Below are 17,230 nucleotides of genomic sequence, written 5' to 3' on the forward strand. Positions count from 1 at the left end.
TAGGCTCTGCCCTCGGCCAGGGGTCACCACCTCGGGTAAACGACCCCGCGGTGCCCGACGCACATTCGTGGGAGACTTGGCTAGAAGAGAGGGATAAGTGCTGGCCCCTTTCATCCGGCTTTGATGCGGGTTCATGGAGGGATAGGGGGAGGGGGAGCTTGGTGGGGCTCGGAGTGTTTAAGGGCTTTGTGTGTGTGTGTGTGTGTGTGTGTGTGTGTGTGTGTGTGTGTGTGTGTGTGTGTGTGTGTGTGTAGGGCTCATGCAGCCTGCATGACTGGGAGTTGTGTGTGGGCATACACTCGTGTGAGCATTGTACATGCATGTAACTGAATTGTTAGTAAAGTAAATTGAATGTCTTCTCCAATTGACAGTTGTTGTCTCTCTTTCGCTCGCGCTCTCTCTCTCTCTCTCTCTCTCACACACACACACTCTCCTTCTTTCTCTTTTACTCTCTTTCTCTCTCTCTCTTTCCCTGTGTACTGCTCTGACAAACACAGGTAGGTGGGTCCTCCATCACCAAGGGCCTGAGGGTCACACTGTGGAGTGAAGGGTTGGGGTGGGTGGAGTGAGATAGCTACTGGCCACCCTGCCTGTCACCTTTACACCGTGGTGATGGAGGTGAAATGTGATGTGTCATGCTGCAGGACACACCCCTCTGACCGGTTTATGTGTTAGACCAGCTTGCATCAGTTCAGAGCTCTTATACATCACTGTTGTTTCTCTGACTCTCTCTCTCTGACTCTCTATCTTTCTCTCTGACTCTATCTTTCTCTCTGACTCTCTCTGATTCTCTCTGACTCTCTCTCTCTGACTCTCTGATTCTCTATCTTTCTCTCTCTCTGACTCTCTCTGATTCTCTCTCTCTGACACTCTCTGATTCTCTCTCTGTCAACACACATAAATTTGCAAAGCAAAGATGTGTCGTTTACTTCTGAGCTCCTCAGATCTTGTCCTTGTGTGTCTTCCCTTCTCCTCTTTCATGCCGGTTCAGTGGCTGGTGCACTCTACACCCTCTTGACTCCTGGTGTTTGAAGGCGTTTTAGGTGTTTCCATTTGCAATTCAATCTGCATAAATCCACTTATCTCCTTGTCTGTGATTCTTATAAATTTCATACTGATTTTAATGACATCATGCAACCATTTCAGTTCAATTACATGGCAATCCAGTCGATTCTGTACCTTTGACAACAGTGTGCAATCATCATTTTAAATAGAGAGCACATTTGTGGATGAAAACCCAGGCAGTCTCAGAGAAGAATGAAATCAATAACTAATTTTCCTGGTGAAATGTGTTCTCCATATCTGAAGAATAGAAAATGTTTTGAATCTGGGCTTCTGTGGGCCGTTCCTACAAAACATTTGTTTTTACATCATTCGTTGTACGTTTAGGGATGTTTGATTTCATGATGAAGACTGTTGGCAGACTTAATAGCTTCATGGTGGTCGTGCCCTTTAAGGCTTTGTCCTGACCACGTGCAGCAAAGAACAGGATCTGGGGTCAGCTGAGGACGTCCTGTGGGGACACCTCTGAGATGATTGAGTCCAATATTCTCCAGACTGCCCTGCATGATGGAAACACGGATATGCACTGTGACCTCAACGTCTGTCATACCATCTAAACGTGTGAAGCATGGCTACTCAAATGTGATCACACACACACATGCCACAACACATACACATTCCAGGTAATCTCTAGGTGTCCATTATGTTCTGGGAATCCCAAGAAGGATCGTTCACATCTCAGCCTGATCTTCTGGACATTTCACTGTGCTAGTATCTTAAACAGCTGTTGTCTTGTTGTCTTAGAGTGAAACACAGGTACCAGTCTGCCCAAGTGTTTCTCTAAATCCTTACTTCAGTAAGGTCTCCAGGACCTTGGACAGGGACAAACCGAGAGGAGCTCTGTGATAGAGAGGTGGACTGATCTAGGAACAGCTTTATTATACAAGTATTCCATTTAAATTATATATATGTACTTCAAAATCAAACAGAATTGAGAAGAACATTAATATTTAATTTTTTTTTTCAATAATTTATTTATGAAATTTACATTAATTGCATATGTACAGTATACATAATTTATGCATTCTGCTTATTAAGTAAATTATGCTTGTAGAAATGCCCAGTCATCTTCTGGTGGATTTAGAGGGCAGATATGTCTACGCAGTATCAGCCATGGTCCTCATAACAGAGGTCAAATTTATCAGTGTCTTAGAGACGTCCAGAGCTCAAGAGTGCTGGAGTGTTCTTAGACACTGATGAGTGTCCCTTGTTACCTGATGTCTCAAGTTATAGTCCAGAGGACAAGATAGGAATGAAATACGTATTCTGTATTGTCTCACGCAGCCGCTGTCTGGTGTTAGCGCTACAATCCCCATGTGTTGTACGTTTATAAAATGCTCTTTTGTCGTTGTTTTTCTTCATCCCCAGTGCCGCCTCAGTTTTTGAACTACCCGTCCAACACTTACGCGCATGAGAGCACAGACATCGAGATGGAGTGTGGCGTGACGGGCAACCCACAACCCGCCGTCCACTGGGTGAAGAACGGGGAGATGGTCGTCCCCAGCGACTACTTCCAAATCGTGGTGAGGGGGGGGGGGGGGGGAGACAGGGAGACGGAAGGAGAGAAAGAGAGAGAGAAAGGGGGACAATAGGCAAAGATGTTATACTGACAATGTGAATGGAGGGATGTTGAAGAAAGAGTGCGGTGTGGAAAGAAATGGTGAGAGATGTGGGGTCAGAGGTTAGAGGTCACGCTGGGGGATTCTTCTCCTCTCTTGCCATCCCCTCAGTAAACATGTTAAAACGATCATCACACAGGCAGCTGATGCTCCTTTCTCTAATGCTTAAGACAACCACCATAATTATTCAGAGGAACAGAGACTTGTTTTACTAGTAATAATTATTACCTTTGTATTATACATTGATTTGTTTGTCTGCATTCAGCAATGAAAACCTGGAAGAGATGCATTTAATCTAATCATAATTTGTAGCCCCATTGTTTTGTATAACCATGTGTTTTTCCTTAATCTCTGTATTCCAGGATGGCGGAAACCTGCAGATTCTGGGCCTGGTTGGTTCAGATGAGGGATTCTACCAGTGTGTGGCGGAGAACGAGGCAGGCAACGCCCAGGCCATGGCCCAGCTCATCCTCCTAGAACCAGGTGAGAGACTGCACAAGGGAGTCTTGTGTAACACTATGAGTGCTGATCTGAGACCAGTTTACAGATCCAAAACTTAACATTTCATATTACAATGGGGCGAAAAGGCTGGTTTCAGATCAGTAGCTATAGGGCAGCTATTAGCAGCACGCCTGCAAGTCCCTGTTACTGTGGCTCTGTGCTGTGCCATTATCACCAGTGTCCATCTGCTATCTCTCTAGCTTTCTCACACACACACACACACACACACACACACGCACACACACATCTGCTATCTCTTTCACTCACACACCGAAGCGCACACACACATCTGCTCTCTCTCTCTCTCTCGCTTTCACACACACACAAACACACACAGAAACACAACACACACACACACACACACACACACACACACACACACACACACACACACACACACTGCTTACAGGAAGGTCAGTAGGGCAGTGAGTGAGACAGGACCACTCAGATTTTTTAGGCCAGATGAAAGTAGTACTGTGACAGAGAGGGTGTGCAAATTGTGTGTGTGTGTGTGTGTGTGTGTGTGTGGGGGGGACATTACAGATAGTTTAACATTGTATAATCTAAATAGGTTTTTACACAAGTACACACACACACACACACACACACACACACTGCCTGCAGGAAGGTCACTGCAGGGCAGTTAGTGAGACGCAACTGCTCACAGATGTTTTGGGCCAGATGACTGTAGCACTGTGAGAGTGTTTGTGAGTGTGTGTGGTCGTGTGTGCACCATACTGAGAGTTTAACATTAGAGAATAAAGAAAGTAGGCTTTTACAAACACACACACACACACCTCTGCCCTGTTATATATATATATATATATATATATATATATATATATATATATATATATATATATATATATATATATATATATATATACACTGTGTATATATAATCCACATCCATGCTGGAAAATACCCTTTGGGTGTGTGTGCATGTGTTTGTGCACATGCATGATTCAGTGTGTGTAAGTGTGTGTATATAGCACACACACAGCATTAAAACAAGACAAGACTCCATTTGTGATGCTTTCTGCATCTTCTCCATCTCTCTCCAAATACCAGCCCCCGATCCACTGTGGCTTTGTAGCTCTGCCCTCTATATTCCACCCTGACACACACATACACACACACACACACACACGGCATCTTCCTGGACCTAAGAATATTTGATGTGATCCAGCATGCCTGCTACAGCAAGCCTCAGTAACTAGCTGTCAGTTCTACTACAGGAGAGGTCCTGTAGTGTCTGTATGATGGTGGAGAGGTCCTGTAGTGTCTGTGTGATGGTGGAGAGGTCCTGTAGTGTCTGTATGATGGTGGAGAGGTCCTGTAGTGTCTGTATGATGGTGGAGAGGTCCTGTAGTGTCTGTGTGATGGTGGAGAGGTCCTGTAGTGTCTGTGTGACGGTGGAGAGGTCCTGTAGTGTCTGTGTGACGGTGGAGAGGTCCTGTAGTGTCTGCGTGACGGTGGAGAGGTCCTGTAGTGTCTGCGTGATGGTGGAGAGGTCCTGTAGTGTCTGCGTGACGGTGGAGAGGTCCTGTAGTGTCTGTGTGACGGTGGAGAGGTCCTGTAGTGTCTGCGTGACGGTGGAGAGGTCCTGTAGTGTCTGCGTGACGGTGGAGAGGTCCTGTAGTGTCTGCGTGACGGTGGAGAGGTCCTGTAGTGTCTGTTTGATGGTGGAGAGTCTGTCTCTATCCCAAGGCCTTGCAGATTCAGAGGGTGGACCAGTGGCTAGTTTAGGAAGTCATGTGACTTATCAGCATGCCCTGAAACACTGGCCTGGTTCCAGAACCATGTGTGGCACAGGTTGTTCTCCAAATCCTGAGAGAGATCCAGCCAGCTCCTCAGTGCCTGTGCAGTGTTCAGCATAAGTGTTTCTTCAGCGTAGCCCCCGGCCACACCGTCCTTTAAGGATGTAGGAAAGACGTTTGAATAAATCTTTATGTAACTGAAGCAGTGGGACATCTGTGATTTTTTGCTCGCCAGTAATCTTGTGGAGATTTGATATTTCTGCCCACATTTGGGTGCGTCTCGCATGGGTGTTGGTATAGAGGGTAATATTAGATAAGTCAGTCTAATAAAGTTTGGATATCATTCTTAGGTTGGTTATCCAGACGTGTGTGTGTGTGCGTGTGTGCACATTTGTTTGTGTGTGTGTGCATTTGTGTGTGTATTTATGTGTGTGTGTGTGTGTGTGTGTGTGTGTATTTATGTGTGTGTGTGTGTGTGTGTGCATTTATGTGTGTGTGTGTGCATTTATGTGTGTGTGTGTGCATTTATGTGTGTGTGTGTGCATTTATGTGTGTGTGTGTGTGTGCATTTATGTGTGTGTGTGTGTGTGCATTTATGTGTGTGTGTGTGTGTGCATTTATGTGTGTGTGTGTGTGTGCATTTATGTGTGTGTGTGTGTGCATTTGTGTGTGTGTGTGTGTGTGCATTTGTGTGTGTGTGTGTGTGTGTGCATTTGTGTGTGTGTGTGTGTGTGTGCATTTGTGTGCGTGTGTGTGTGTGTGTGTGTGTGTGCGTGTGTGTGTGTGTGTGTGCATTTGTGTGTGTGCGCGTCTGTGTGTGCGCATTTGTGCATTTGTGTGTGTGTGTGTGTGCATTTGTGTGTGTGCGCGTCTGTGTGTGCGCATTTGTGTGTGTGTGTGTGTGTGTGTGTGCCCGAGTGTGTGTGTGCCCGAGTGTGTGTGTGTGCGTGTGTGTGCGTGTGTGTGTGTTCATGGACTTCAGCCCAGACTATCAGTACTGAGTCTTCCCCCTGCCAAACCGTCTCCAGGCCTCCAGCATTTCAGACTGTAAAATGAACTAATACGAGACATAACTGCATGTCAATCTGAGCCACTCCTTAGCAAGCTGCCTACACGCCTCAGCCAGCATTTTTTCATTAAATACATTTTAGGAAGAAATGAAAGCCAATCGGAGGAGTGCTGTGAGCCTGCTGTGACAGTCTTCATCTGTCTCAGGGAGACGATGGATTATGGCAAGGTTTCTCCCCCACACTTTTTAATCAGTGCTCAGACAATGCCCCCCCCCCCCCCTCACCCTCCGCACACAGGGCGCTCAGTGCTGCTCTGCACAGATGGCACAGAGAGAGGGAGCAAGAGAGGGAGCAAGAGAGAGAGAGGGAGCGAGAGAGGGAGCGAGAGAGGGAGCGAGAGAGGGAGCGAGAGAGGGAGCGAGAGAGGGAGCGAGAGAGGGAGCGAGAGGGGAAGCAGGGTGCCAGCAAGGTCAAAGCCCACATACATCACTGGGCAACAGGGCAGAGTGTCGCCACAGCATTGCCATGGTACAGATTTGGGGGGCGGCGGTAACAGATGACTCCAGCCAATCGGTGGCCTGGTAGGGCCTATTTGGGGGGGGGGGGGGGGGGGGGGGGGGTGATGAAGGGGCAGACCTGATGCCAAGTGTGTCGACTCTTCCATTTTTACAGAGTGAGGAGTGAAATGAGTATCTCACATACACACACACACACACAAACTGTGTATGTGCAGATGAGCACAAATTTAGTAGAAAAATCCTTGTATCGTACACGTATACACAGATACACTTGTGCACGTTCATATAAATACACAGATGCTGGTACAAAATCAGTACAAAATCCTTCACTCACATACACAGATACACTTGCACACAGACACAAACACACACATACGTGCACACAGACACACACACACACACTTGGTACAAAACCCCTGCTCCATTTGCTTTGCAACAAAAGCACAATAGAGTTAAGGATCAGAGGCTGTTTTAAGTGGAATTGTAAACCTGATGGACACACAAAGCCCTGCTTCAATAGCCTCTCATGGACCGGAGAGTTAACTCAATCTTCCCCACGCTAATGCACAACGGCACACAGAGGCAGCACGGCGTGGCTCGGAGCAGAGAGAGGACACGACAGACACGATAACGGGCATGTCCCCACTCGCTGCTGGAAACATACCAGCATAAACACATCACATATACCACGTAATTAAGAGGTCCACTCACCCCGCCCAGATTGGACTGGAGTGACATTCATCAGTCTAAATAAAAACATTTAAGACACTGAGTTAAGTCCGTGGTTCAGAGACCAGTGTGCCACGGCCCAGAGTATAATGCAGTAGGAGTCTGTTTTAGCTTGTGATGTTATGCATTCAATATCGTGTATGGTCATTACTGCATAGGTGAAGGTCAAACTCTGTCCACACTGAAACTGTGTTCTGGCAATGACGACGGAGTAGATGTTCAACATAAACAAACAAACAGAGTTTCATTACAAAAGTACCAGCAAGGCTGTAATGGTGGGTTGTCAGAACACCATCATGCCACAGTCATCAAGCTGTAATGGAAGAGCTGTGGTTGTTCCTCAAGAAGGTGAGATGCAGACAGATGTAGATTAGAGTCGTCCCTGCTCTCTACCACCTGCTACGCTTGCAGGTATGTTACAACCCACCTCTTCAGATGACCTGCCAGTATTCACAGGTAGCCCCATAAATATGCATTAGTTTATGCCATATGCATGAATATACTGTCACACACCATCTGAAAAATTCCACCCTAATGTGATTATGTTCTACATTAAGTGATATTTGTTGTTTTTCAAAAAAGTTAAACTTGGCTTGGCACTAAATGTGATGCTCTTTCTCCCTTTTAATCTCTCCCCGTGTCTCCCTGTGTCTCCCTGCCTCTGTCTCTCTCCCCCATGTCTGTCTATCTCTCCCTGCCTCTGTCTAGTTTTGCCTGTGGCTGTCTCTCTCCGTCTCTGTCTGTCTTTTTCTCTCCCTCTCTCTCCGTCTCTCTCTCTCTCTCTCTCTCTCTCTCTCTCTCTCTCTCCCTCCCTCCCTCTCTCTCTTTCTCTCTCTCTCTCTCTCCCCTCCCTCCCTCCCTCCCTCTCTCCCTCCCTCTCTCTCTCTCCCTCTCTCTCTCCCTCCCTCCCTCTCCCCCTCTCTCCCTCTCTTTCACACCAAAAGTCCATATCTGTTGCTGGGTTATCTGGATATGGGTAGAATGGACCTAAAGCCATTATGGGCACAGTTATTTGGGAGCCATATGCAAGCTGTTGTGCCCCCCCCAACCCACCCACCCCGTCTCCATGGTACTGGAGACCTGCTCCTTCTGCTCCTGTGGCCCAATGTGGATGTGACAGCATGTATCTAGGGCCCATGTGCTTTGCAGTATGCTGACTGTTATTTGTGGCACTGTATGCTGCCAGACAGAGGCTGTCTGCCTGATGATCTCGGAGAGACAGAGGGAGTCAGACACACAGGGCGAATACGGCCGCACCAGATCCTCACGCAGGAAGTCCACTCCGGGTTTTCCCTTTCACACCATTGCAGAGAGCCTGAGAGCTGCTAGGACTATAAAACACATCACTACTTAGAGAGAGGAGAGAAAGAGAGGGTGAAAGAGGAGAGGGAGAGAGGCGAGAAAGAGAGGGAGAGATTCAGACAGATCGGAGAGAAGTAGAAACAAAGCGGACCTGTGGTGTAAACACCACCTGACCAGGTTTAACCACCATCTTTTCTTATACAGTCTCTCCTTATCTTTCTCTCCATCTCTCCCTTTCTTTCTCCAGCTTTCCCTCCGCCTCTGTCTACATTCGCCCCCTCCATCCTCTTCTGCTGTACGTGTTAATCCCGGCATTGAGGGTCGCAGGCTGGGATTTAGTCATTATTACCAGCTTAAAAAGCACAAGCTGTGATGGACAGCTTGATTAGTGGATAGTGTTTAGCACTCTCGGCGCTGGAGTCTTAATGCTACTGATTAGATGGGCCACATGGTGATTCGTTTACATCGGTCTGTGTGTGTGAATGTGAGAGTACAGAGGTATGTCTGGTTGTTCTTATCTCCTGTTGGACTGGGACCTGCAGCTGTGTGTGTGTGTGTGTGTGTGTGTGTGTGTGTGTGTGCGTGTGTGTGTGTGCGTGTGTGTGTGTGTGCGTGTGTGAATGCACAGGTATGTTTGCTTTCATTTATCTTCTATCATGCTCAGTCCTACAGTTGTAGGGAATGTGCAGTGTAGATATGTGTGTGCGCATGTGTGTGCCTGTGCGCGTGTGTTCATGCGTGTATGTTTGTGTGATTGTAAATATGTGTGCGTGTGCGTGTGCGTGTGTGTGCACGCATGTGTTTTTAAGTACAACTCTGATACTTCCTAGTCTATGTAAACCCATTTGATTTATGCTCTGCTGCCCATAGGAAAATGTGCAGAAATTCACCAATCAGAGAGAGTCATTCATCAGAGACAGGCAGGCCATCTATCCTATCCAGTGTGTGCATGCGCTTACTCTGTGTTCAGGTGCTTGGGTGTGTGTGTGTGTGTGTGTGTGTGGGGAGAGGTACTTCATCAGAACGTCCCAGGAAGTGCCTGTGTTCTCTGGGCAGTGGGCGTCTTCCCTCGGCCGCGCTTGGCTCCCCCACCGGTCGGCACCAGCAGGCCACTGTGCTAATCACAGCTGAGGCAGCCGTCTCTCCAGCGCTCTAATTAATTAGAGTAATTAACGCTCTGCGATATACGAGCGGCGAGGAGCGTCTCCAGCTGCCGGAGGGCCCGTGCGGTGTGGAGGAAGCCCCCACCCACAGCACCACCACCCACGGACGCTCCCCGTGAAGTCGCCCTGCCTGCTGGGAGTGGTGTAATGGACACCCACTGCTGTGGACTTTCATCCTCATTCTTTTCTCCTTCGTTCTTCGTAGAACGTATGCTGGTCTCGTTAAATCTTTAATCTGTTGGTCTATCTAGTACATCTGTTAGCATTAGCCTAACTGCTGGGTGTTCTGGGCTTAAAACTCCCTGTTCTCCCCCGTAAGGGTTCACCAGCGAGCAACGGCAACCCAGTATCTCCCAGTACCGTGCGCCAGCCGCCCCCAGTCCCATTCCAGTCTGCTTTAATTAGATGTGTGTAATGTTTGATCTTTTGTTCCCTCTCTCTCTCGCTCTCTCCCTCTCTCTCTCTCCCTTTTACCTCCTCCCCTCATGCATTTCTTAAATCCCCTCCATAATATTTCCGTATTAAAGTGCCTTATCCATCTCTTCTGAAACAAAAGTGCTTTTTTCTTCACCTCCAAACCCCCCCCCCCCCCCCCCCCCCAATCTTTCTACCCCCAACCCCCCCAAGTCTCTCTCTGAGTATTTTGTGAACTGTCAGATCACAGCGGATAAGAGTGGAGCAGAGTGTCTCCTGAGGGAAATGGCTGGAATTTCTTTAGGAATGCAAATAGCTCTTCTGTGAGTGACAGCACAAAACCGGCTGCTGTGGCAGCAGTCTAAGCCTAGAACTATCTCTCAGTCTCTCTCTCTCTGTTCCTTCCCCTCCCTTTCTCCCTATCTCCCTTTCTCCCTACCTTTCTCAACCCGTCTCTCCTTGTCTTTCTCCCTCCGTCTCTCTCGCTCCATCTCTCTCTCATCCTTGTTGAGTTACCATAAGTACTTACATCGCCACAGTAATTATGTGTAAATTATTAAGTAATGACTTCCTTTGACAGGTTTATGAAAAGGAGACAAAGAGAGAGACAGGAGAAGAGAGACTGAGAGTGCAAAGAAGAGAAGAGAGACCAAAAGAGAGAGAGACAGACAAAAGGGGCATATGTACAGAGATATAGAGAGAAATAGGGAGGAAAGAGAGAGAATGATCCATGTGCACTCTTCTGTTTTATCCTCGCTATCTGACCCTTTCCACGGAATTCATTTAGTTGAATTTAAGAGCGGGATTTACGATACCTGCATTGGTTTGCTACCAAATGGCCTTTTGAGTGTAAAGGTCTGATTTGCACATTTATTGTTAGTCTATTCATTCAGCGTTTTTCTAACAAGTATGGCACTAGTCCAAACCCTGCGTTTAAAAATGTTAACATTGTGTTGTGATAAATACAGCCTCTTCAGTTACACGGCCCTGAGAGGCTACCAGAATAACCCAGCTGGTACTGTGACATGTAGGAACACTGGATTTCACAGTGAACATTCAAGTCATGTTACACTGGAGTCCCATGCAAACACAATACCAAACACTCAGAGCGCAGGTTAACAGTCTGGGCAGAGTTGTATTTGAACCAAAAAATGCTCACTGTGCACGATTAATAGTTGATTAATTGCCTTTTTTTAACTCTAACCTCCCACCATGCAGACACTTTGACAAAGTGCATATTTAGTGAAACAGCGAGGTTTCCCTTCGTTGACTGTTAACCATGAAATGATAATCATATTTAAGTCAGGCCAGCAAATGAACCCTGGGCTGCGTTGCTTTCCTAATCCTCTCACTGGGTTAATTACTCTCTCCTGGCCATTACTCATTACTCCAAAGCTGATGTACGACAAATGACTTTGACAGGAAGGGCTGAATATGCAGCATCATGACGGGCTTGGAACAGCTCACAACAGCTCATAACTCACAACAGCTCACAACGGCTCATAATAACTCACAACAGCTCATAACTCACAACAGCTCACAATGGCTCATAATAACTCACAACAGCTCACAACGGCTCATAATGACTCACAACAGCTCACAACGGCTCATAATGACTCAACAGCTCACAACGGCTCATAATGACTCAACAGCTCACAACGGCTCATAATGACTCAACAGCTCACAGTGGCTCATAATAACTCACAACAGCTCATAATAATGCACAACGGGTTCCGTGTCACTAGGTTCCCTTACTCAAGGTTCTCTGACTTGATGTTCCCTGATGGAGGTTCTCTGATTGACATTTCCTGATTGAGGTTCTCTGATTGATTGAGGTTCCCTATTTGAGGTTCTCTGATTTGAGATTCTCTGAATGATGTTCCATATTTGAGGTTCTCTGGTTTGAGATTCTATGATTGAGGTTACCTGTCTCAAATCCCTATGGAACATCTGGACCCTTTTATTGCTCAACCTGCTGTTCACACTATCTACAGTTCTGTGGAGTAGCTGGTACTCTGGAGCACCACCAAAAGGAGAAAGGAACACAAAGGAAACCTCCCGAAGGCTCTTATTGCTCCTGCCTTTGAGCCTCCTGCTTTAATTGTTTCAGCACAAAAGCCTGGCTTTCTTATCCCTGGCACTCACGGTCTTCCCCGCCCCTCAGCCTGCAGTATCTCCATCAGGGTCGATGGCGGCTTCTCTAAAAGGAGATCAGACGTATGTCTGCTCCGTCCGCCCCTTATCTCCGCCCTGCTGCGGACGGCCTGACATTTAAGAGTGTCCGCCGCCTGTCAGCACCTGCAGATAGACGCTAGCCTTTCAGACCAAGGCGGAGGCCCGTGCCAACCTCAAGAACCCAGAACGTCCAGGTCCCATGGCAGCTGGGGAAAAAGGACACGGGGCAATTTCTTCATCCTGTCTGGATGTTCTGATCTAGGTCAAGCTTTGCGTCCCTGGGGTGAAGGAGTCTGATAAACCAGGGCGGGGCCAAGCAGACATGACTGACAGGTGCTGGGAGGTGAGCAGCAAGGTTGGTGCCAGCCAGGTTGAGGGAGCCTAGCGAGGAGAGGGGCGGGAGGAGGGGCGGGAGATGGGGCGGAGCTTTGTCTCTTTATTACTGGTGTCTACATGCTTAGAGAGCACATAACTATATATATATATATATTCTCATATACATGTAAGTCCCTGTAAAAGTCTAGATATATGATGGTTCTAGATAGACATAGTTCTAGGTAGAGTAGTTCTGTGGCTCGCTGAACTTTGATGTTTTGACATCAATAAAGAATTTCCCATCAGTAAAGAATTTTAAAAAATGCCTCTAGGCTTTCATCTCCTTTTTCTTCCTCGTTTTCCTTCTTCCATTCTTTTGTTCCACTCTGCTTGCTCCTCTGTCTTGAAGGACTCATTGTACAGTTCGGCTCTGGGAGGTGGAGAGTGCTCGTGAAGACTAGCGTCCCTGCACCTCCACCTGTGTTCCTCCTCGCTCGCGTGTCTCCACCTGCGGTTAGTCGTGAGCAGACTAACAGCAGGCTGTCCTGTGTTCTGTCCGTACAGGCCTAGCTGTGAACGTAGAGGCTTGAGGAGCAGTGATTGTGCTGGAGGTGGTGTAGGAGGTGTTGGAGGTGCTGTAGGAGGTCGGCCCCAGGGAGAGTGGTGGCTTTGCTTGTACCTCAGTGCCCAAAAATAGCTGCGAGATCCGTGCGAAAAGCAAGACTGTTATTGTTATTTGATTAAATTGCAAATTTTGACATTTTTTAAACATCAGCTGCCACGGGAATGGGGTAATACCGCTAAAGGCAGACGCCTGTCGTGTGATCTCTGTTTATGATGGGATTCTGCGCTTTAAATGTAGTTTTGTGCTTTAAATGGAGTTTATCCTCTATTTTCAACCAGCTGAGGAAAGCCATTCAGTCTCTCTCCCTCTTTCTCTTCTCCTCTCTCCCTCTCCCTCTCTCTCTCTTCCTGTCCCTTTCTCTCTCTCTGTCAGCTCAGACGAGTTAGCAATTATCAGAGATGTGGCAGTGCTATTATTCTGACAAGTGCCCTTGTGTGTTCAGTTTGGATAATAGTCCTGAAAGACACCCACGGAGGTCTCCGTTAAGGACGGCTCCCGCCACAGCGGTTGCCCTCGGCGCCGCTCCCCCCGGGCCGCCCGCTGCTGCTCACTCAGCTGCACGGCTGCGACACGCCGTGGGTCGCCCTGGCACTCCGCCCACCTGCCCCGCACCGTGCCCACCTGCCCCGCGCCCTGCCGCTAGGCTAAGTGGGCACACGCATTAGCTCCATGCGCATTCTGCCAGGCCGACCTGGCTAACCCGAGAACAGCTCGCGTCCCGTTGCCGCTCACTCTAACGGCGCTAAATCGTCCCCATGCTAATGCAGCCGCGGCGCTAATTAGCCACGGCCTTTGAAGTAGAAGGGCGCACAGATCCGCCGTTGATTGAGCTGTGATGCGAGGTAGAGGCATCAAACAGTGTCACAGTTTAGCTTTCGCTGCAAAGAGAAGTGTAGAGCTCCTGGCTAACGTGTTATTCGAGGGCCAGAACACAGGTGCCTCTCTCTGCTTCCCGCCTAAACGGTCGGGGCCGAGCCTGTGTGCATGCGGCCTGCTGAATGATTCAGCAGAGCCCTGTGAGCGCTAACTGAGGGAGCTAGTGGCCTGTGAGCGCTAGCTGAGGGAGCTAGTGGCCTGTGAGCGCTAGCTGAGGGAGCTAGTGGCCTGGTGTGATACTGAGAGGCAATGTTCAGTGTAACGAGCTGAAGCCGTTGTGACTGAACGAGGCTAGACGTTAGTGGGGGGGATTTATTGATAGTGAAACAAATGAAGTAACTGAGGCAAATCAAAGTACAAATCCTAAAAAAATATTAGCAGGTAAGTGAGACACGTACGAAGGAGAGAGAACAGAACTAAGACACCGGGATGTAAACAACATACTGCAGGGACGAAAGCAAAAACAACAGAGAGCGAAGAAGCCTGCTAACAGAACACAAGTAGTACAACAAAAACCAACAACAGAGAACACAACATGCAGACTGTAGAGACACGGGGGAGGCACTGAACTAGACATGGGTGACACCAGTAACAGTGGGCGAGGGACATTAGCGAGAAAACAAAACGAAACAGCACATGGAGAACACACAAGAAAACAGGTGAGGGCAGGGCCAGACATGACAGTCAGAATGCGTGTGTGTGTGTGTGTGTGTGTGTGTGTGTGTGTGTGTGTGTGTGTGTGTGTGTGTAATGGCATGAATTTATTTGTATGTGTCGTATGTGTACAGAAATGTCGTGTGCGAGTGTGAGAATGACTCACTGTGGACAGCAGCTCTTTTGACTGCTACTCCGCCTCACTCCCCCTAATGAAACGTCTGGCACAGGGCGGAGAGAAAGAGAGAGTGAGAGAGAAGAGGAGGTAATAAAGACTCAAAGAGACTCATTGAACAGTTGTCTAGACCACTGTTTAAAGCTCAGAGCCCTCTGTGCCTTCAGCTCTGTAAGACCAATAATGTCCAGTTAAAAACATCCTGGACGGTTCTCACAAGAAAGGTGTTTCCATCAGTGATGTCCTGTCATTCAGGACTGATTACTGTAATGGTCTCGTAACGGGACCGCAAAAAACAAACAAACAGCTTCAGTTGATTCAAAATGTAGCTGTTCCTCATTTAGAGTAAAGGTAGACTATTATTACCATTATTACTATTATTACTGGTCTGTAAATCGCTGTAGTACCAGCGTGTCTATCTGCTATCTGCAGAGATGGATCATTCTTGGGTCCCTATGCTTTCACTGATGGGTCATTAGGAACTGATCAGTCCTGTCTGAGGTAGAGACCAAGCATGGAGATGTAGCAGGTGTCTGCTGTGCGGCTTCTAAACCAAGCCAGCTGTCTGGAGATATCAGGAGAGCTACAACACTGGATGCTTTTAAAACCAAGTTCAGAACGCCCTTATTTTGCTGGGACCGTTGCCTCAGGTCAGATGTTGGTCTTTCAGGTCCTGTGAACCTGCTCCTCACTCTGTGGCCCTGTGGAACTTTAAAGCACCGCTTTTAATTTTTTTTTTCTTTCATTCTTAATTTGTTCATGAAAATCTTAATTACTCTTAATCTTTCATTATACGTCTTTAGACTCTCATTTCTTTTAGTCCCTATTTTCCTTAAACTCTGTGTTCTTAATATTCAGTTTCAATTTTAATACATTTTGTACCATTTTCCCTTTGTTCCTTGGACCTTGAAGGAGGTGATAGATCTCAGGCTGTAATAAGCCTTTTCTATTATTATGTGAAGCACTTTGAATTGCCATTGTGTATGAAAGGTGCTGTATAAATAAACCTGCCTTGCCTGTGTAATCATGTGGAGCTGTGACATGTAAGAAAACATATCAATAAGGACAAAGATTTCCTATGATTCTCTTTCAAACGGAGCTCACATAGCATTATGTGGCTCCAACCACACTTAATCATCAGGGGTAATTTGCTGACACTAATAAGCTGTTGAAAGCTTTGCGATTTTTTTCATCTTGCTGGGGTGCCCTCCCCCGCGGAGGGACAGTTGGTACAGCCCTTCATCCACTGGTCACGCAGCAGAACCAGTTTGGGAGGTAAATGTAAATAAGGCAGGGGTGTCAGGTGGCGGAGGGATTTTTGGCGTTCTTGACTGAGTGTTCTTTCCTATTTTCTCCTTGACTGCCATCCATGGGATGAGTGGTTGGAGAAACCCGGAGAAATATCTCCAGGTATTAAAAGTGACAGATTTTGCGTGTTGGTGTGTGACCTCAGCTGCCCCTGTCAGCAGTCCCCCACCTGCGCACACACACACACACACACACACACTCGGACCGTGGTTCCCAGGCCCCTCCTCCCAGGGCTCTCCGACGTCAGCCGCCACTTTGACTCAAGCTGGAGGCAGGATCTCTGTCTGTTGCCCTGGCAACGTGCGGCTGGTTGGTTGGCCTGTTCGTGAGTGAGTCCCCCCCAGTCTCCCAGCAGGTGGGGCGGGGGAGAGGCGGGCAGCTCCCAGGGAGGCATAATGGAGTGTGTAACGCCACCCTGCTCTCATTCCTTCTCGTGTCCTCCCTCTCTCTCTCTCTGTCACAACCCTCTCTCTCGTTCTCCTTCCCACTCTCCATTCCTCCTTGTTCTCTCATTCTGTTTCTCCTCCCTCTCGGCTCTCTTCTTCTCCTTCGCCCTCTCCATCACTCTCTCCCTTGGTCTCCGTCTCTCCCTTGCTCTCCTCTTCTCTCCCTCTCTCTCCCTTCCCTTCCTCTTTCCCTCTCTCTCTCTCTCTCTCTCTCTCTCTCTCTCCCTGTATCTCTCCATCTCTCTCCCCCTTTTCCCCCTTTTTCTCTCTCTATCTCTCTCTCTCCCTCTCACATTCTCTCCCCCCCTCTCTCTCTCTCCTACTCTCTCTCTCTGTCTCTCTCTCCCACAGATCCCCCCTGTGCTGTTGTAACTCCCTGTGGTTTTCAGCCCCTTTGGTGTGTCAGTTTCCCGGTTTCCCACAAATGGATCATTCTAGATTAACCCTGCCACTCCTGCATGTTCAAGGCTGTCAACAAATCCACAGGCTGAAAAATGCTGACCTCTCTTAAGGCCTGATCCCTCTTTCACTGTGATGGATTCACTGTTAATGGTTATGGTATACTGTACCTCAGAAGA

At 47.8% G+C, this 17,230-nt stretch overlaps 1 protein-coding gene across 1 annotated transcript in view; it reads left to right on the plus strand.

The window, feature by feature from the left end:
- The window catches only part of dcc (DCC netrin 1 receptor), a 111,378-nt gene that overhangs the window by 17,768 nt on the left and 76,380 nt on the right, over positions 1–17,230 (plus strand). The window contains exons 4-5 of the mRNA XM_077011378.1: positions 2,431–2,585; positions 3,044–3,164. Coding sequence (XP_076867493.1) covers positions 2,431–2,585; positions 3,044–3,164 — 276 coding nt within the window. The remainder of the gene's footprint in view (positions 1–2,430; positions 2,586–3,043; positions 3,165–17,230) is intronic.

Source organism: Brachyhypopomus gauderio, chromosome 7, assembly GCF_052324685.1.
Source record: "Brachyhypopomus gauderio isolate BG-103 chromosome 7, BGAUD_0.2, whole genome shotgun sequence".
In the NCBI taxonomy this organism is placed as follows: Eukaryota; Metazoa; Chordata; class Actinopteri; order Gymnotiformes; family Hypopomidae; genus Brachyhypopomus; species Brachyhypopomus gauderio.